Genomic DNA, 21562 nt, shown 5'->3' with positions numbered 1-21562 from the left:
CGAATTTAATACAAAAATAGTCACAGATGTAGAAAACAAACTTACAAGATAAATTGGGAGATTGGGACTGATACACATACACACCGAAATATATAAAATTGATAACTAATAAGGATCTATTATATGCACAGGGAACTCTCCTTAATAACTTCAGACTGATTTGACAAGGATTTTGGAACTGATGGAAATTAAAATAACTATGGCTTCCCAGGTGGCGCATTGGAAAGAATCTGCCTGCCAATGCAGAAGATCCCCTGGAGGAGGAAATGGCAACCCACTCCAGTATTGTTGCCTGGAAAATTCAATGAACAGAGGAGCCTGCTGGGCTACAGGCCGTGGGGTCACAAAGAGCTGGAGACGACTGAGCATGCACATACACTTGGGTCGTCTGCTGTGGAAATAATGGGCAAATATGCAAGATCATATGGTGGTTTCAGCAAAGAGAAACTATAATAAACAAATGCCAGAAATTAAAAATACTGTAGCAAAGATGATGGATGTCTTTGACTGCCTAATCAATAGATCTACCACTGCTGAAAAGAGAATAAGTAAATTTAAAGATAAGCCAATAAAAATTACCCTAACTGATGGGATTTCCCTGGTGGTTCAGTGGTTAAGGATCCACCTTCCAATGCAGGGCATCCCTGGTGGATTAGATCCCTGGTGGGAGAACTAAGACCCCACATGCTATGGGGCAACTAAACCCAAGTGCTGCAACTACTGAGCTGGCATGCTCTGAGCTCCCCATCACCCGCCACTAATAGAGAGCCCCTGCACCACAACTAGAGAAGCCTGGGCTGCAGCTGAGACCCAATGCAGCCAAATAAATTTTTAAAATAAATATTAAATAAAAAAGAATGAAAATGTAGTGATTGGCCATAGAGGAAACAAAACACGTAAAAAAAACCTAACTGAAACACAAGAGAAGAAAAAGAATAAAGGAAAAATGAAAGCAAATTAAATCCAGAACAGAACAAATAAGAGCTGTGGAACTATATCAGCCTAACATATGCATAAGTGGAAACCCTCATATGTTGCTGGTGGGAATGCAATGGCAGTGCCTTCTGGAAGTTTGGCACTTTTCTTATAAAGCAGAAACCTACTACATGACTCAGTGCAATGAGTTCTCTGGGGTTAGGCCAAACTTCACTGGTTAAGGGCAAAGTCCTCCACAAGACTGCTCTCACTTCAAACACCAAGTTTAGGGCCCCCACTATCCTTCCTCTCGCTTTGACAATTCACTAGAATAACTCATAAACCCCAGGAAAATACTTACAATTCCAGTTTTATTATAGCAAAAGGATACCAATCAGAACCAGGCAAAAGGATAAACACACAGGGTGAGGTGGAAGAGGGTCCTGACGTGAAGCTTTCTTGTGATCAGGAGCTGTCACCCTCCCAAAACATCCATGTATGAAGAGTCCTGCCAACAAGGGAAGTGCAGCTGAGCACTGTGGTTTCATTATGTAAGCATGACTAACTCACTGGCAATAAGGCTGAACTATTCAGGCTAATATTATGTGACTCAGAGAGGCCCAATCCTCTAGTCACATGGTTGTTAGTCTTTCTGGCACGGCCAGTCCCTATCTTGAGTTATCTCATGAACATAAGCTACCAGAATTCACCATAAGTAACAACAAACACTCTATAATCACTCAGGAAATTCCAGGGACTTAAGAGGCTATATCCCAGGAACTAGGGACAAAGGCCAAATTCTTTATTACATATCCCACTCCAAAGCAACCCTGTCCTAGAGACAGACAACTTATGTTCATGCAAAATCTACACACAAATGTTTGTAAAGTTCATAATCACTCTAAACTAGGAAAAATCCAAATGTCCTACAATGGATAAATGAATAAATTGCATATATCCATACAGTGAAATACTACTCAGCAGTTAAAAAGGAATAAAGTTCTCATTCACACAACAACATAGATGAAACTTAGCATTTTGCTAAGTGAAAGGTTACATATTGTGTGATTCTATTCATATGACACTCTGGAAAAGGGAAAACTGAAAACACAGTTGCCAAGGGTAAGGGGGTGGAAGGGGGAATCTACCCACAAAGAGCCAGCACAGGGGAATTTAGGGGGTGACTGAACTGTTTTCCAAACAATGTCTATACCACAAAGATTGAATTTTAATGTATGTAAATTTTAAAATCAACTAGGATAGGATGTGGGGGAGGACAGAATATAGACTATAACAGATGAATCTAACTGTATTACAAATGAATCAATCACCCTGAAGAAAACAGGAGAGAAAGGAACCAATGTATTAGGATTAGATTCCCCTGATTTCTTTGACATTTATTTTATTTTTTTTTATAAATTTATTTATTTTAGTTGGGGGCTAATTACTTTACAATATTGTAATAGTTTTTGCCATACATTGACATGAATCAGCCATGGGTTTACATGTGTTCCCCTTCCTGGACCCCCCACCCACCTCCCTCCCCATCCCATCCCTCTGGGTCATCCCATTGCCCCGGCCCTGAGCCCTTGTCTCATGCATCGAACATGGAATGGTGTTCTGTTTCACATATGATAATATACATATTTCAATGCTATTCTCCCAGAACGTCCCACCCTCACCTTCTCCCTCAGAGTCCATAAAATTGTTCTATGCATCTGTGTCTCTTATTCTGTCTCGCATTTGGAGATGAACATTTATTATTAGAATTCTGTTTGACAAGTTGTCTTTCTTCTCCATTTAGTTTATTCAGCTGTTGATGTATATCTGTGTGGACTCATGGATATTTATTTTGTTCTTTGAGTTATGATCCTGTACAGCCATTGTGTCACAGTTCAGGATCTAAACTGGATCTAAATAACTTTGGAAAAGTGCTTTGACGTGACTCATGGTTTTTCTCCTTAAACATGTTATTTACATATATATACATGATACATTCAAATATATGCTTTAGAAGGAGTATGTTTCCTATTCTACCCAACAACACTCTAGTAACAGTGAGCAAATTAGCACCCAAATCTATGTTTCTAAGTATCACTGTCCCTCCAAAAGGCAAGGAAAATTCAAGATGAGCCTGGAGCATCTTGTTGAGAGGAAGGATGGAAAGGGAAGGAGGGAGGAGGATACAAGATCAAGATCAAAAGAGTAAAGGAGCCAAGCTGAAACAGCTTTGAACAGCCAAAACTAGAAAACTGAACTGTAAAACAATGACAATACTGGATCATAACTCAAAAGAATAAAATAAATATCCATGAGTCCACACAGATATAGACAAGTGAATAAACTAAAGGGAGAAGAAAGGACAACTTGTCAAACAGAATTCTAATGATAAATGTCAAATAAATTAGGGGAATAGAAAACTACCAGAAGAACACTGCAGTAATAATGGCTGTAGGCAAGATCCACTGGTGGGTGCTCGAGTTTAAGCAGAAACAGAATATTTGCATATCCTTAGAGTATTCACCCTAAATATTTAGTAATTCAAAGGGAAAAATAGTAAATAGTGGGGAATCCTGGCAGATACCACCTTAACCAGGTAATTAAGTTAACAATACCAATAGTAAGTATCTGCATCATACAGCCCCTGACACAATGCACTGAGGCAGGCCTATCACCTCTGCAGAAGCCTTCTCAGAATGCATAATTTCAACTTAAGAGGAAAAAATACCAGATGAGCCCAAGCAGAAGAACACTATGAAATATCTGGAGGTTTTCCTGGTGGTCCAGTGGTTAAGAATCTGCCTGCCAATACCAGGGACACGGGTTCACTCCCTGGTCCGGGATGAATCCACATGCTGCAGGGCAGCAAGCACTGAGCCAGTGCACCACGCAAGAGAAGCCCCTGCAGTGAGAAGCCCAAGCACCACAATGAGAGAGCGGCCCCTGCTACAAAGGCCCAGTGGAGCCATAAGTAAATAAGGAACACTTAAAGATAATCGGTCCACTTCAAAAATGTCAAGGTCATCAAAGACAAGGGAAGACTGAGGAAAGAGCCTGAACTGGGGGATACTAAGACATGACAACTCAATGCAACGTGGACTCCTGGAAGGGAAAAAGGACGTGAGTGAAGTAACTGGTCAAATATGAACAAAATCTGTCAGTAGATTGGTTACTAGTTTGTAAATAAGACTGATGCCTTCGTTTTGGTCACTCTTCTATGGTTGTGTACTCTGTTCACAAAAAGAGAACCTGTTTTGGTTTTGAAAGGTTATACTTTTCTAAGAATTCATCCATTTCTTTCAAGTTGTCCATTTTATTGTCATATAGTTGCTGACAGTAGTCTTTGATGACTTTATGTGTGGTCTGTTGTGATTTCTCCACTTTCATTTCTAATTTTGTTGATTCTTCTCCCTTTTTTTCTTGATGAGTCTGGCTAATGGTTTGTCTATTTATCTTCTCTAAGAACCAGCTTTTAGTTTTGTTGATTTTTGCTGTAGTCGCCTCTGTTTCTTTTTATTTCTGCCCTAATTTTTATGATTTCTTTCCTTCTACTAACCCTGGGGTTCTTCATTTCTTCTTTTTCTAGTTGCTTTCAGTGTAAAGTTAGATCACCAGTCCAGGTTCGATGCATGAAACAGGGTACTCAAAGCCAGTGCACTGGGATCACCCTGAGGGATGAGATGGGAAGGGAGGTGGGAGGGGGGTTCAGGAAGGGGGGACACATGTACACCCTTGGCTGATTCATGTCAATGTATGGCAAAAACCACTACAATACTGTAAAGTAATTAGCCTCCAATTAAAATGAACTAATATTTTTTAAAAAGAGAAGCTGAGTGTACAGGAACGCTCTCAATATTTCTGCACCTCTATTATAAATCTAACATTATCTCAAAAAGTTTTTTAAAAAAGGACAATATTTAGGTTTTTAATTATTAGGTATCAAAATGCTGGATTGGCCTAACTGTGACAAACTTGGAAAAGTACTCAACCAGTACCTCACTGCATCCCTGCCAGTAGTGCTGAACAACCTCCCTGAATCTCCTATTTCTCTGCCAAATGGGCACGATACACAGTTCATCTACCTCAAAGGTTACTTACAGATTCAATGACACAGTCGGTCCAAGTTGTACAGAAACAATATGCTTGGGCACAATGCATGCATCACTCTTCATCTTTAAGTCTAGGAGAAAATACTCTTCTGGACAATTTTCCAGGACCAAACTTGAGATTAAAATACCAAATGACGGGACTTCCCTGGTAGCCCAGTGGCTAAGACTGCGCTCCCAGTGCAGAGGGCCCAGGTTCAATCCCTGGTCGGGGAACTAAATCCTGCGTGCAACAACTAAGAGGTCACATGCAGCAACTGAAGACCCCTCATGTTGCAATGAAGACCCCATGTGCCACAACTAAGGCCTGACGCAACCCAAGAAATAAATACGAAAAAAAAAAACCAAACTAAATGATGAAACCAAGAAAAACTATGCCTTTCAACAAAAGGAGGAAAAAAAATTTTTTTAAGTTGGGATTCTGTTAAGGAATAGAAAGTGCCAGAGAGCAGGACAAGTAGAGCGACTGACTGGAAATTCGGAGACTGTGGGTGATGACAGTCAAAAGTGGAAGGATGGGGGAAGCTCTTTTGCATCAGAGCTCTTGCAGACTAGATCATGAACCACCAATGGGGAGAGGGGAAAAAGGACTGATACCTTCTTCTGTGCCTCTTCCCTCCCTCACTGCTACCTAAATTCTAGCAGAGGCGAGGCTGGCATTAGATGACCTCAAGGAAGATGGAAGCATGAGGGCTCCCGGCAGCACTGCAGAATCGGGTGCAGACTTGGTAGGTGACACGGCTGGAAACTGGGCAAGGAGCTGTTTTCTCCAAAGATCCCACTACTGAAAGCTAATAGGTCCTTACATTTTTTGAGGAAATCTTTAGGTCTTTCAGTCTTATCAGGATCCCAGAATGAATCAGACAGCAGATGCCCAACGCCCCCATATCACAAAAACTAAGCACAAAACAACTAATCAAGTGTTTGATCTTTTTGAGTTAAAAATCATGCCTTTTCTCAAATCTACCTCCCTCAACGCGAACCTCCTATTAATATCAATGACAAAGTAGAACCTGGCAAATTTTATCTGCAAAGGGTAAGAGTGTAAATATTTTAGGCTCAAGGGCCATTAGGTTGCTTAAGCAGCTACTCAACTCGGTCTTTGCAGGGCAAAAGCATCTGTGGACAATCTGTAAATGAATGGATGTGACTATGTTCCAACAAAACTTCATTTACAACAGATAGCGGTAGGGATTTGGCTCAAGGCTGGAAGTTTGTCGACCCCTAGAGGAAATGCCAGACAGACACTTGTTAATTTATGCCCCAGAAGTTTTCTTCAATGGATGGTATGAATTCATACATGCTACATATTTCTTACTATTTTTTAATTCACAAACAATACTGGAGGTGAGCTGTAACCAACAAAACAGACATGACATGATCTTCTTCATCACAGGAGAACTGTTTTTGAGTACATCCTTTAGACACCTACAAGTTTGTTGGTTTTTGTTTTTGTTTCCCATGAAATCCTCTGTCAACTTTAATTATAAAAATAGAGAATTTCATGCCAGGAGGGCAGTTACAAATCATTTCTTTAAAAGCTTACTTTTTAAGCTTTTCAAGGTATAGAGTTTACTATTAATATGGAATCAGAACATGGTACAAATGGCTTGGGTTTCTAAAATACACAAGAAGATAATATACCAATTAAATTCAAGTAATTTTCCCTACAAAATTTTTGTCATGCATAAAAAATACTTTCAAAACTTCCTATAGCTATAACAACAAAAATAGTCTTGCTGACGTAGTAAACTCAAACTCTACCAATGTACAAGGATCTAAACCAGTTCTCAATTTGTATGAAACAAGGGCAGCACCCCTCAATGCTTTTATATGTAACCTGAGAGCATAAGCAAAGCCCCGAAATATTCAAGATCCAAATGTTCTGTGATTCACATATCATCATGCCATTCTGGGGAATCCACTTTAAGGTCATGAAAAATAAGAGTAAAGGTTAAGAACATTTACAATTTGAAAACAAACAAAACTGGATACCTCCCCCTAACCAAGGAAAAAAGGATACCTCACGATGCTACCATATAGAGTAATGACCTAAGAGAATCTCATGATTAAATCACTAGTGCTAAAAGCTCTTAAAATTTCCCCAAATGAACAGTCTATTCTCAGGTTTCTCTTAATTCTTAACCACATGTAGTTTTCCATATTTTGAAAATAAGAACTTACAAAGGTACATGGAAAAGCACTCAGTTCTATATCAAATACAGGTCAAGAAACAGCTAGGCAACAGTGAGTTTCAAAGTAGAGTGTGTTTATGAATTCTGATAAGACTCACTTAAAAAAAAAGAAACCCTACAATACCAATTCTTACAATGACTTGCTCTCAACACTAAATAGGACAAAGTTCTTACATAACAGTTTTACGCATTACCATGTAGTGTAGAAATAAGACAAAGCTGGATTTAAAATATGATCTCATCAAAATGTACTCAACACAAATACATCTCTAGCTAACAGAAAATGAAATGTGAAGAACTTATTAGTAATATTTTAGATCATTGCACAATAAGCTACTTAATAACTATATAACAGCACATCAATGCTATCATGGCAGTAAGCAAATGCTAAATTTTTCTCATATGATTATACTACTTAAAATATTTCCAACTAATTTAAGGAGGAAAAGTAACCACATACATTATGGAGATTATAAATAAGTCTTCTAACTTCCCTATGCATCTAATAACAGCTCAAAAGCATCTATTATACACAGGCAATAGGAATAGGAAAAAGAGGGCTTCCTGTCCCAGTTTTAATAAACTGCAGAGACATAATATTTTCTCAAGTTCATTTTATTAACAAAAAGTGCAAACTGTTTTGAACAAAAGCAAGCCATGAATCACAGCGTTCGGCAAGACACTAGACATGGAAAAGGGAACAATATTCATTAAGTAAAAAATAAGCAGATGAGATGCCTCTCAAATGTATATATACTCATGCTTTCTCAATAGTCTCTTAGTCAGCTTTCAGTGTACTTTTCACAAATGGTATAGCAGCTCAAAAATAAATGCAGGAGCACAATGGTAAAGTTTGGCAATAATTTTGGACTAATTCTGAGTATAAAAGTAAACGTTATAGCACACTTTCATGTATAATATGTAGGAATCTTTAAATGTACTGACACTGAAATCAATGTCCAGCTAATGAAAACAAAGGAAAAAACAGAGTTTTAAAATACTTGTTGCTCTGTAGTTGTTTGGTAAGAAGCAGGAAAAAAGTGAAATAATTTCGAATGTTCTTATATGTGTTTATGTGACCAAGAACATAACCAATCCACATTAACTTAATTCATTTAAAACTGCATTTGTAAAAGTCACCCAAAAGAAAGCGTATGTGCCATTAATCAGTGTGCCTGCTTGAACAAATAAGAAAAGAAAAAATTAACCTCAGTCAGCCAACATATTCCCAAGAGGAGGTTCAGTCTAGTGTTACTTCAGTTATTCACATAAAGTGTCTTCAGGGCAGAATGTACACATAAGTGCTCTTTCTGCTCACTGATCTATAGGCACTAATGAAACTAGAAACTGTAATTAAAACCCAAACTATAAAGGCAGTCATTTCAACAGAACCGAGTATCCAGCCAAGACAGGAGAGCACCGACGCTGAGCAGTTTACTAAGTGCATGCACTGTCTCTAGGTACATTTCCTGGCAGTTAACTGCCCTTCTGTTGGAGCAGACAAACTGCCTTTTATGAATACACTAATTTACTAAATTAATTGAGGCTACACCGTTATTTCATTACATTACACAGAATTCTTCCCACATTTAATTTTTTCCTTTGTACTAATGTTTTATACTAGAATTGTGCTACTTTCTAAAGTCTCAATTACTATTTCAAGTAGAGATGGTGAAAAGATCTGATTATCTGACTGTTGACAAATTTGAGCACCAATGACAGCAAATTTCAGGGTCAAGGTGGCTTGCAAGTCAGTTCTCTTGATTTGAAAATTACCTTCCGCTGTTTTCATCAGTACTGAAGCTGAGATCTTCAGGGCCTATTTGTTCACCATCAGGAAAACTGGAATGTGTATCTAGGAGAAAACAATAAAAAACAGTTAACAATTTTTAAAGACCTGTATTTTCTTTCCCATATCTCTAAATGATCTTAGCAAGTGTGTCATTTAAGTGATAAAGAAAGATGTGCTGGTTGTAAACAAATCTCTATTCTTAGAGAATTCTTTATCAGAGTCAAGCATAAACAAACACAAAAGGAAAATAAAGGAGAAAAAAACAAAATGTGTTAATAGATGCCCACAATTAGAAGATGAAAGGCATTGCCTGACTTTGTCCCCTGGGAGCAGCTGAAGACTGGAATAAGGAAGGATGATGATGGACACTCGAAGGATGATTTTGTAAATATAAAATGTATCTCAAAGTCAATTAAACTGAGCATGAAAACATCACTACAAAAACCCACCAACACTCAAAAATAACTGTGCCTCAAATTTGGCTGCTTCTTTTAGAAGCAGAGAAAATTACTAAGAGTCCCTTAATACTTAAAAATCATCAAACACTTGGCTCTGAATTGGAAAAGACACTAGGATATCAGGGAAATATGTAAAATTAAAGATGACAATTAACATTAGCCTGACAATGTTGTCATTCCAGGAGCTCTTACAGAGGAATGCTCAGATTAACCGTTAAGGTCTCTGGATAAAATACTAACAATGGGTGATGCATGTTAACTAAATTTATCGTGGTGATCATTTTGCAATGTATCAAATCACTATGTTGTACATCTAAAATAAAACTAGTAACAATGGATTTCTCTCACTTTTTTCCTAAGACTTTTTTATTTTTCGGAAGGAAGAGGTAAATCAATGATTCTATAATCTGCACACATTTCTAAGAAATCAGAAAAGGTTGTCTTTTTTTAATATTTATTTATTTGGCTGCACTGGGCCTTAGTTGGAGCACAGGAGGCCTTCACTGCAGCCTGTGAGAGTTCTCGCTGCAGCACACAGGCTTCTCTGGTCACGGCCTGTGGGCTTCTCTTGAGTCGTACACAGGCTTAGTTGCCCTGATGTACGTGGAATCTTAGTGCCCTGACCAGGGATCGAACCTGCGTCCCCTGCATTGGAAAGCAGATTCTTAACCACTGAACCACCAGGGAAGTCCCTGGAAAAGGCTGTCTTTTAAAAGCTTACTTTATTAACTAGGCTACAATTATCTCTGAAAAGAAAAAAGAAAATCAAGTATCTGAAACCTCCCAAGGAGGCTGGCTAACACTTAGGCACTACAGGCCACTATCGGTTTCTGCTGGAAATTCTTCTCTGTTTTGCTTTTTTTCCCCCAAACAACTCTTTAAAATGTAAAAGCTATTCTGTACCAAAGCAGGTTGCCAACATTAGCTTCACCCATTAAGTAGCATGCATCATCAGGTGTCTGACCAGGCAAATACAGCCTACCAAATTTTTTAGTACTCATCATTTAGTCTACCCCACAGCGTGTTGTCTCACAAATGACAATAATTTAACAAAGAAAAAGAAGCAGAAGCAGCGAAGCAGAAACAGAAGCAAAGGTGACAGCAGCAGCAGCAGCGAAGGTTTTACTAAGGCCTGTGAGCCGACACCATGTGCTGCACCTTCATCTGGGGGCTGGGCCATGAAAGAGTCGCTGAATCCGCCCATGCCGGTGTGCTCCTCCTGCTCCTCGTTCTCGGGGTCACACTCGATATCACTGTCGCTACTCATTCCTGGCAGGGAAGAAGGAGAGAACATGTCTGACAAGAAACCACGTCAAGAAAAAGGCAGTCTCCTTATCCTAAACTGAGATTCCTACGGTATTTTACACTGAATGCCAAGATAATAGAAGATACCAAGCAAACAAAACAAAAAGTAACCACACAAAACTCTTTAGTTATTTAGAGCTGTGTTTATTTTTGTTCTCAAAGTATCTGAAAAGTTTTAATTGAAAGCCAATATTAATTTCGTTGTACTGAAAATATCTTTTCCAAAGCAAATACACTGGTTTTTTTTCCCCTTGATAATCATGAGATAACAGGAGCTCTTTTAATCCTGATTCAATGTAGTTTCTAGCCTAAAATATATGCAAATATAAACATGCATAAACACAAATATACATTTACACTTATACCTACGTGTGTGTACCAAATTCCAGTAATTTGAGCAATAAATGAGTTACTATCCCACGTAGGCCTCCAATTTTGTTTTTGTGCATAAGCTGATTTTTAAAAGACAAGTTCTATAGAATTTTTCTAGTTCAACAAGACAGAGATCAAGAAAATCTGAAAAATCTCTCTGCTATAAACCCTTATAAATGCTAGATAAAATAAAATCTTCAAGTTTTAAAGAACAGCTATATTTAAAAGAAAAAAGGGAAATCCATGGTATAGCAGAAAAAAAGATAAGGAAAAATAGTGGGGTAGACAACGTCACCCCAGAGAGCCTGCTGTGAGGTGTTTCGGCGGCACTGCCCTGTGCAGGATCTCCGGCCCGGAACCCACACCCCGGCGGTGTGCCTGCAGAGTCTTAACCACTGGACCAATGGGACGCCCCAGAAAATCGTTAATCCTCTGCTGACAGTGAAAGTGCTACTTCATGGACTGTAGCTTACGAGGCTTCTCCGCCCATGGGATTCTCCAGGCTAGAATACTGGAGTGAGATGCCATTTCCTTCTCCAGGGGATCTTCCCGACCCAGGGATTGAACCCAGGTCTCCCGCATTGCAGGCAGACACTTTACCGTCTGAGTCACCAGGGAATCTTCTGTTGGGGATAGGCAAAAAAAACACTGGATCCACCACAGAAAGGGAGATGAAATGGAGGCTAAATCTGCACATGCTCCGTGCATAAAACTATAACTCTTATTGAAAGAATAAATAATTATGTCTACTGTCACAGGAAGACAGTAGTTAGGAATTTTGTCTGGTTTCTGCACTCAGTTCACCTCAGAATTCAAACAAAGGGCACTGTGCCTAATTTAGGTTTGGGATTTAAGGTTGAAGTTCAAATCTTAGGAAAGGAACATAAAAATTGGTCAGGAGCTAGTGTTTTTGAATAAAGCAAATGTAAAATCCTCTGGAAGGAAGATTCTAGGTAAGATGAAGCACACACATTCCACCCCATCTTTTCCATTGAAGGCAGTTATAAAACCTTGACAGAATGCATGAAGTAGCTACTTGAGGACTCTGTAATCACAGATACTGGTGTAGATAAGAACCTGAAGTACCAACAAACTGATAGATTTAAAGAACACCCAGAGTCTCACAAAAATCATATTAAAAATGTCTTAGGGGCTTCCCTGGTGGCTAGTGGTAAAGAATCCACCTGCCAATGCAGGAGACACGGGTTCCCTCCCTGGTCTAGGCAGATCTCACAGGTCTGGGAGCAACTAAGCCCGGTGCCACAACTATTGAGCCTGTGCTCTAGAGCCCAGGAACTGCAACTACTGAGGCCCACGGGCCCGAGAGCCTGTGTTCCTCAAAAGAGAAGCCGCCGCCGTGAGAAGCCCATGCACCACAACCAGAGAGTGGCCTCCACTCACCAAAACTAGAGAAAAGCCTCCGCAGCAATGAAGACCCAGCACAGCCAAAAAATAAAATAAATAAAATTATTTTTTAAGAAAACGTACAGAATACATTCCAAAATTATTTCAGCACATGAAAAACCAGGTAAAGATAAGCAACAAATATCAATGCTGAGATGACAGAAATCATGCTGAAATTATCTAACAGAAGCAGATCTAAAAAACGCTCATGAACACTTTTGAAACATCTAAAAGACCTCTGTGGTAGGAAACTTCCACAATCCAGGTCACAATTATTATCACAGGAGGGAAAAAAAAAAAAAGAATACTCAAATTTTCTACAAAGGGTAGTAAAAGTCTCAAAAAGGCATGTTCCAATCAAAATTTACAAACAAGGTAGACAATCTGCCTAAAGTGAGAGTCAGCAGGTATACAGATAGACGGACAATAACACACATTTTTCAGAAAATAACAGGAAAGAGACTACGTAATTCTGTTTAATGTGGAAAAAAAATAGATTTTTAAAGAATTACTAAGATATTGTTGTTAAAATTAAACTATTAATAGATAAATTTAAGCAAGAGTGAAAGAGGAAATTAATTAGATTATTAAAGAACAATGAAATGAGCATTATAAAAAAGAGGTTAACAAACAAGAGGATAAAAAGGGAATAGTTCCCTCCCTGGTGGTCCAGTGGTCAAGACTCCACGCTTCAACTACAGGGGGCATGGGTTCTGTCCCTGGTCAGATAACTAAGATCGTGCCACATGTTGCACAGCAAAAACAAACAAAACTCAAAAGCTTTTAGGCAGACTAAGGTAAAAAAAGAGCAAACAAAATCAGCAATATCAGAAATACAAGGGAACATGACTACAGAATCTATAGACATTAAAAGGATAATAAGGGAATAGTATAAAAAACTTTTATGTTCATGAAGTCAAGAACACTGATGAAATGGACAAATCCTTTGACAGACACAAACTGCCAAAATTCATTCAGGTAAAAATAGATAACCTGAATCGGTATTTTAAACATTAAAAGAAATGAAACTTGGTAGTTTAAAAAAACTATCAACAAAGAAAACTGTAGCCCCAGATGGCTTTACGGGTGAATTCTTCTTCATCTGTTTTTAAGAAGAGTTTGTACAGTATTATTTCTCCTTTAAACATTTTGAAGATACAGGCTGGATGTTTCTGAAATCTCTTTTCTCAGCAAAGGAAAAAACCTTCCTGCTCTAAAGAGTCAAGTATGTGTGCGCTCAGTCGTGACCAACTCTTTGAGATCCCAAGAACTGCAGCCCAGGAGGCTCCTCTGTCCATGGGATTTCCCAGGCAAGAATGCTGGAGTGGGTTGCCATTTCCTTCTCCAGGGGATCTTCCCGTCCCAGGGATCCAATCTACATTCTCGAATCAGAGCAAGACTGTTTGGAGCCCAAACCAGCGACTTGCGTGAAGCACTACCTCCATCTTGTGGCCCTTCACAGAACTGCTGCCGAAAACTCTTAAAACCAACCAGTGGCTTCCCCAGTGGCTCAGAATCGGCCTGCAGTGCAGGAGACCCAGGTTCAATCCCTGGGTTGGCAAGATCCCCTGGAGAAGGGAATGGCAACCCACTCCAGTATTCTTCCCTGGAGAATCGCGTGGACAGAGGAGCCTGGGGGGCTACAGTCCACGGGCTCACAGAGTCGGCCACGACTAAGTGACTGACACAACAACAATGTATTCTTGGGCCTTCCTGGTGGCTCAAAGGGTAAAGAATCCGCCTGCAATGAGGGAGACCTGGGTTTGATACTTATGTTGGGAAGACTCCCTGGAAGAGGGCATGGCAACCCACTCTAGTATTCTGGCCTGGAGCATCTCCATGGACAGAGGAGCCTGGAGGGCCATAGTCCAGGGGGTCGCAAAGAGTTGGACATGACTGAGCAAGTAAGCACAGAACAGTGAAACTCCAAGCACAAATCTGACCTCTTGGTACTAGTGTTTCTGAATTCCTGAGACATATTAACCTCCAGGATTCACAAACGAGGAATTGGAATCCTCAGGAAGTCCCAAAATCTTAAGTTATTCTTTAAATACTTAAAATATTTTTCAAACTCTTTATTATATATCTTTTAAAATTTTTGGTTAGTTTGTAGTATTTACAAGAACTGTAGACGACACTAAGTATTCAAATACTGGAAAATTCTGTGAACGTTATTAGGGAGTAGTTGAAAACGTAACACTTAAAACTCTCAGCAAGGTTTACAGCATTACATGGAATCACACGTCAAAAATGCCAATATGAGAACACACTTTGCTTCCGAAACTTCCTATTTCTTGGAGCACACATATAGGATTCCTGTATAGCAGTAGTCCCCAACCTTTTTGGCAGCAGGGACTATTTTTTCACGGACGGGCGGGTGGGGGATGAGGGTATGACTGCCTGTTGCTCACTTCCTGCTGTGCGGTCCTATTCCTAACAAGTTGGGGACCCCTGCTGTATAGGATAAGATAGGATAGACTCATTAATATTTACATAGCAGCAGACAGGGCCATGAACACATAATATGGCAAAAGCTATAGCCAGGACCGACTTGACTGCAACTGCTTCTTTCCAAGGTGCTTCTATGATCTTATTAACCTTTGATTCTAGGTATCAGCATTTCCAGTTTATATTTTCAACTTGCCATAAGAGGATTCTTCCAAAACAGTCATGTTTCTGTGCTGTTGTTGTTTTCTAATTTAACCTTGATCCCACACAGTATGTGGGATCTTAGTTTCCTGCCTAGGGACTGAACCCACGCCCCCTGCAATGGAAGCATGGAGTCTTAACCACTGGGCCACCAGAGAAGCCCCCATGATTGTGTACTGACTGTTAAAAGATCAACTCTAACAGAAGAATAAGAATAACATTTGCAGTTTGTTTATTTCTTGACTCATTTTTCTCAGGATTCAGAAAAACATGCATTTCCCAAGAAATGTTGGAAAGGAATTCCTGCATGAAAATACTTTTTGGTCTTTTACCAAGTCCTAAGATCTGAAGTTCCCTAGTTCTGCGAATGAGAAAACCAAATTGGTCTCTTGACCTCTAGGTCACAGGTCCTGGGTCCTGTACAACCCACTGCCATCAGTGAAAGCAAGTAAACACAACATATGGTCAAATAAATGAAAGTAGCTATTGTCAAGCAACAGATCACAACCTACTGCTATGTGCTTTGCCCCATATGTTACAATGTCTATCAACTGCATTAAAGAGTAAAGCAAACTAGTGATATTTCACCAGCTGTAAGAAATTTGAATACAGGACTTTTCTGAATCCTACCAGAAGGTGTCAACAAGTTTTCACACACCTGGCTGTCAATGATAATAACTGTAAGATACCATTAAATGTGTGGATCACAACAAACTGGAAAATTCTTAAAGAAATGGGAATACCAGACCACATTACCTGCCTCCTGAGAAATCTGTATGCAGGTTAAGAAGCAACAGTTTAGAACCAGACATGGAACAGACTGGTTCTAAATTGGGAAAGGAGTACGTAAAGACTGTATATTGTCATCCTGCTTATTTAACTTAAATGCAGAGTACATCATGTGAGATGCCGGGCTGGATGAAGCACAAGCTGGAATCAAGACTGCCGGGAGAAATATCAATAACCTTAGCTACACAGATGACACCAACCTTATGGCAGAAAGCAAAGAAGAACTAAAGAGCCTCTTGACGAAAGTGAAAGAGGAGAGTGAAAAAGTTGACTTAAAACTCAACATTCAGAAAGCTAAGATCATGGCATCCGGTCCCATCATTTCATGGCAAATAGATGGGGAAACAATGGAAACAGTGAGAGACTTTATTTTGGGGGGCTCCAAAATCACTGCAAATAGTGAATGCAGCCATGAAATTAAAAGACGCTTGCTCCTTGGAAGAAAAGCTATGACCACTGTAGACAGCATATTAAAAAGCAGAGACAAATTACTTTGACGACAAAGGTCCATCTAGTCAAAGCTATGGTTTTTCCAGTAGTCATGTAGGGGTGTGAGAGTTGGACTATGAGGAAAGCTGAGCATTGAAGAATTCATGCTTTTGTACTGAGATGTTGGAGAAGACTGAGAGTCCCTTGGACAGCAAGGAGATCAATCCAGTCCATCCTAAAGGAGATCAGTCCTGAATATTCATTGGAAGGACTGATGATGAAGCTGAAATTCCAATACTTCGGCCACCTGATGCGAAGAGCTGACTCACTGAAAAGATCCTAATGCTGGGAAAGATTGAAGACAGGAGGAAGGGGACAGGATGAGTTGGTTGGATGGCATCACCGACTTGATGGACATAAGCTTAAGCAGCCTCCGGGAATTGGTGACGGACAGGGAAGCCTAGCATGCTGCAGTCCATGGGGTCGCAAAGAGTTGGACACGACTGAGCGACTGAACTGAACCATTAAATGTAAGATGCTTCTGAGCTGTTAATGTGAGGGAAAAAAATCCAAACCAAAACCCTGCATCTTGAAGTAAAATTTGAAATAGGTTATTTCTGAGTCAATCACCTACCATATTTTCTGAGGATTCACTATATGCTCAGTAGTTTCAAGTTTCAAGGGTGCTCAACCTTCAGCTGCTTGGAAAATACATCAACAACTTGGTAGAGCAAAGCCTTGCTCCACTTGTCCTCCTTCTTTCCAGGAGAAGCTCAACATTGTTCAGCTTTCTTCCCTTCTTCGTGTGTCCGGTAGAGTGGATCAGGGAGGGGAACCACAAATGTTTAGGCTTGGTCAAGTTTCCTTTTCTTTGGCTAGTGACTAATCAGATGAACTCTAAGAAATGTTCTCCTCATTGATATAGAGACATAAAATGAAATAATGTTCCACTAAACCCAGATCGTTATTTGGATTCTGTATGAAGTTTGGAACTGCATCAACCACCTTGCCATCCTGAGGGGAGCTTAGTCAACTTGCTTAGAATTGCAGAGCAAAAGAAAGGGGAATGGAGGTGGTGGGAGAAAACAGGTTCTTGATGACACAGACTCTCATTGAAAGTGAGAGTTTAAAAGACTCTTTGCGACACCATGGGCTATAGACCACCAGGCTCCCCTGTTCTTGGGATTTCCCAGGCAAGAATACTGGAGTGAGTTGCCATTCCCTTCTCTATGAGATCTTCCTGACCCAGGGATCAAACTGAGGTCTCCCACATTGCAGGCAGATCCTTTACCAACTGAGCCACCAGGGAAGCTCTGATAACATTAAGCAGCTAAATTTTCCAGCCTTGATACTGTCCGACCAGAGTTAGGTGAGACTTCCTGTTAACACAAGAGAGTAAATTTTCCTACTGTTTATACTGTAGGAAGCAAGTTACATTGGGGTTTTGCAACTTACATTAGAAACTCTTTAACTGATATACCAAAAGGGATCAGCAACGCTGGAGGATCAGACTTTGTATTACTATTAGACAAGGTGCCAGTAAGGTTTGTAACAGGCATACCACAGCTTTTCCCTGGGACAGGGACAATCCTGACTTAATTGAAAGGGACTGCTAATTCAGTAGAACTCACACAGTCTCCAGTTTTAGATAGAACAAGGAAGAAACTGGTCTACCTATGGAATTCTGTAGGGTATCAACTGGGAGGGACAAGATTTTTGGAACGTAGGCATTAACCAGGAGGTTATACAAGGTTGTCCCATATGATCCCAGTTAGAAAGGAAAAGGCCTGTTGATGACTGTCACGTCTGAGAAATGTCACATTTTATTGACCCTCAGGAACATTTAAGAGACTGCTTTAGTTGTCCCAAATTCCCAGCTAGTAACAAAAACAATGCCTTATTTAAAGTTTGTTCAAACAGCTTGGCAGTAGGGAGGAGAAAGAGGAGGAGAGACACACCAATTTACAGTGACCTGGCACAGAAAATGTTCTTTTAGGCATTCTGCTCAAGAATAAAGAGCCCTGTTTTCCCTAAGCACAGATACAAGACTACCTCACTCAACTTTTCACCAAGGCTTACTGGTGTGAAAAATAAAGGTTTCTTGAAAACTGGCTCCTGCTGCTGCTAGAACAATACCCACAGCAGTAAGTAAGGCCCCATTCTTCTCTCATAAAGCAAATTCCAAAAGGCACAGAGCTCCTTCCATTTACCTAATCCCTTCCTCCAGTCTCCTCACCGCCAGCCTGGGACTGCAATGGTAAATAAACTGTTCTCCAACAAATGGCAATGGTAGATTTTCTTGGCACTATTGATTTGCATGTTTACAGCAACTTTTCTTATTGAGTTCTAGGTGCTCTGCATCACTGCAACACTCCTTACATAAGAAAAATGTGTTACTGAGTAATACTGACAGCACTACATCTCAGGTTCAAGGACTTGAAAGTGCACGTGTTCCCAGGCGCTCACTTGTGTCTGACTCTTTTTTGATGCTGGCCTGTAACCGCCAGGCTACTCTGTCCATGGTTTTTTCCAGGCAGGAATACTGGACTGGGTTGCCATTTCCTTCTCTGAGGGAATCGTCCCGCCCCAGGGATCAAACCCAAATCCTGCGCCTCCTGCACTGCAGGTGGATTCTCTACTTCTGAGCCACCGGGATGAAAGTGCATGGGCGATTCTAAATGTGGCCAAGCAAATGACTTGCTCCAGTTCAGGATAAGCTGTTAACAATCACCTTTGAAAAAAGAAATGAAATGAAGCGAATGTCAAAACTTATGGGGTTTTGGGGGGCTTGCTAGCTATTTATATAGAAAAATTGAGAAATGTGAAGTTATGAGATGAAGGCTGAAATTTAAAAGTGCAAGTCATCTTTCACCGAGTTTAACAGGCTTACCAGTCTTTCCGTCCTCAGAGTTCCACACCCCATTCCCAGTCTCCAGCACAACCAGAGTAGGAATTTTAAAACATAATTTTATTATCTCACTTCTTGCTTAGATCCCATTCAAAGGACAAAGTCCAGATTCTAGCTAGACACACAGTATAACTCTTCATGATCTGACCTCTGCCTTCACTCTGGTCTTTTCTTTCACCAGTCTTCACCTAACTCGTACTAATTCATACTCATCCCTAAGGATGATCTTTCCAAGGATGGACTAGATTAGTAGAGAGGTGATAGTTAAGAGCACTGGCTCTGTGACTAAGCAGAATAAGTTACATCTTTAGGCCTTAGCCTAGTCACCTGTAAGATCAAGATAATAAAAGTAACCACCATGTAGGTCTGCACTGAGCAGTCTCATACCTAATGAGGGCTTGGAAATATTATCTATTGTTTTTATTATTACATATCTGTTAGTTGTTGTTTAGTCGCTAAGTAGTGTCTGACTCTTTTGACATTATAGACTGCAGCCCGCCAGATTCGTTTCCATGGGATTTCCCAGGCAAGAATACTGGAGTGGGTTGCTATTTCCTTCTCCAGGGGATCTTCCCAATCCAGCAATCAAACCCGCATCTCCCACACTTGCAGATGGATATTTTACCACTGAGCCACAAGGGAAGCCCACATATTAGTTGAGTTCCCTATATATGCTATCACAGCACTCATCATTTCATATTATAATTGGCTATTAACTAGTCTCTTAACACCTGACTGGGGGTTTTCAACTGCTCTCTCTGCTCCCCTCCACCACGACCAACATATACCCAGCACTCCTGAGACGTGGGATGTGTAACTATAACCCACTCCCATGTGTAACTATAACCTACTCTGGCAAGTGATTCTTAGGGAACTGTCACCCCTGGTTCGAGTTTTCACCTCCATCAGTGGTTCTCAACCAGAACCTGGATTCCTTCCAGAATCCAGGAATATTCTGCCTGCAGGGGACACATGGCAATGTCTGGAGACAGTGTTTGGCTACTGTAATTTAGGGGACCTACTACTGGCACCTAGTGGTTAGAAGCCAAGAAAACTGCTAAAGAGACCACAATGCAAACGGCAGGCCCCGAATACAAAGAATCACCTATCTCAAAATGTCAACGGCATTAAGACAGAGAAACTGTGAACTCAGCAGTAGGTTCAGGAATTACTTTATCACCAGCCTTAAAACAACGCCAGACAAATTAGAAGCATTTCACAAATGCTGCATAAACAGGAGCCTATAATTAAAGCATATGCTGTTAACAATTTAAGTCATCACAATTTATAACCAGTATGTATAAACACATGGAAACTAGCTAATCCCTACTAGCATATCACTATAGGTCCTTTCTATAAAGACCAACATAATATATTTTTCCTATTGTTTTCAAATGAAAACTTCACTCTAAAAATTCTTTCTGTTTAATCTCTTCTACTGAAATAATGCTGCCTACCACAGGAGCACCAAGATAGAAGACCAAAATGATTAGTGTTCTTTAAAACTGAAAAACCTGAAAATGTGAACACCCACACACTCTCTCACAGGGCAGTCAGAGGTAGATGCCGGCACCTTTTATCATATGCTTTGAGCTACAATTTATCAATCACTGAAATTTAAATGAATGCAGAGGTTGTACATGGCAGTTTCACAGAGAAATGAAAAAAATTTCAATGTCAAATATCATTAATCAAGTTGACATGCTTGTCTGCTCACATATAAAGGACAAGCAAGGGCAATACACACAGCCTTGTTTCAAGCACCATCTGTTAACTCAAAATTACAAAGTCTTCTATGCTTTAAGATAAAGAATAATGAACCTGGAAGAAATTGTAAACAAATATTAGAAATGTAACTGAGAATGAACTGGCAGAGCAGAAGTCAGTTACCATAAAGGATTTTTCAAGTGCTTAAAGTTTGCCATTCTTCTAAAAGAGCAAAGCAACCTACAAACATTTATCAAGACTGACTTAAAAAGATGAAGCATGTTTTTCCCATAAGACAGAGAACATATCCAATGTCATCTTTCATACCTAGAAAAACTTCAATGCCTCCTCATGTAGGTAGCATAACACATTTAATGAATGAGCAAATGAAGTATCTGCAGATACTCCCCTCGAAACTGCCCCTTCTAGTAAGATATATCCTTTTATGTAGTCAACTATTTTGCCTTCCCCTGTAATTAATGTCCTAGTGAATCAAACTCAGTGGCACAATGAATGCTATTTTCAGATGAAGC

At 39.9% G+C, this 21562-nt stretch overlaps 1 protein-coding gene across 15 annotated transcripts in view; it reads right to left on the bottom strand.

The window, feature by feature from the left end:
- TRIM37 (tripartite motif containing 37) overlaps positions 1-21562 on the bottom strand; it is a 163197-nt gene that overhangs the window by 26241 nt on the left and 115394 nt on the right. For 3 of the 15 annotated variants that reach the window (XM_081585198.1, XM_081585203.1, XM_081585211.1), the window contains 2 exons: positions 10625-10735; positions 8993-9071 (listed from right to left, as the gene is read on the bottom strand). In XM_081585198.1, the coding sequence (XP_081441324.1) occupies positions 8993-9071; positions 10625-10735 (190 nt within the window). Of the gene's footprint in view, positions 1-1269; positions 1424-7815; positions 7899-8274; positions 9072-10624; positions 10763-21562 lie in introns of those variants that run through there. The other 12 variants (XM_081585200.1, XM_081585210.1, XM_081585199.1 and 9 more) reach the window with 10 other exon arrangements.

Source organism: Giraffa tippelskirchi, chromosome 3 (genome assembly GCF_054371585.1).
Source record: "Giraffa tippelskirchi isolate mGirTip1 chromosome 3, T2T-mGirTip1v1.2.pri, whole genome shotgun sequence".
Taxonomy (NCBI): Eukaryota; Metazoa; Chordata; class Mammalia; order Artiodactyla; family Giraffidae; genus Giraffa; species Giraffa tippelskirchi.
The sequence above is the reverse complement of the archived record's forward strand: the minus strand, read 5'-3'. Positions and strand labels throughout refer to the sequence as shown.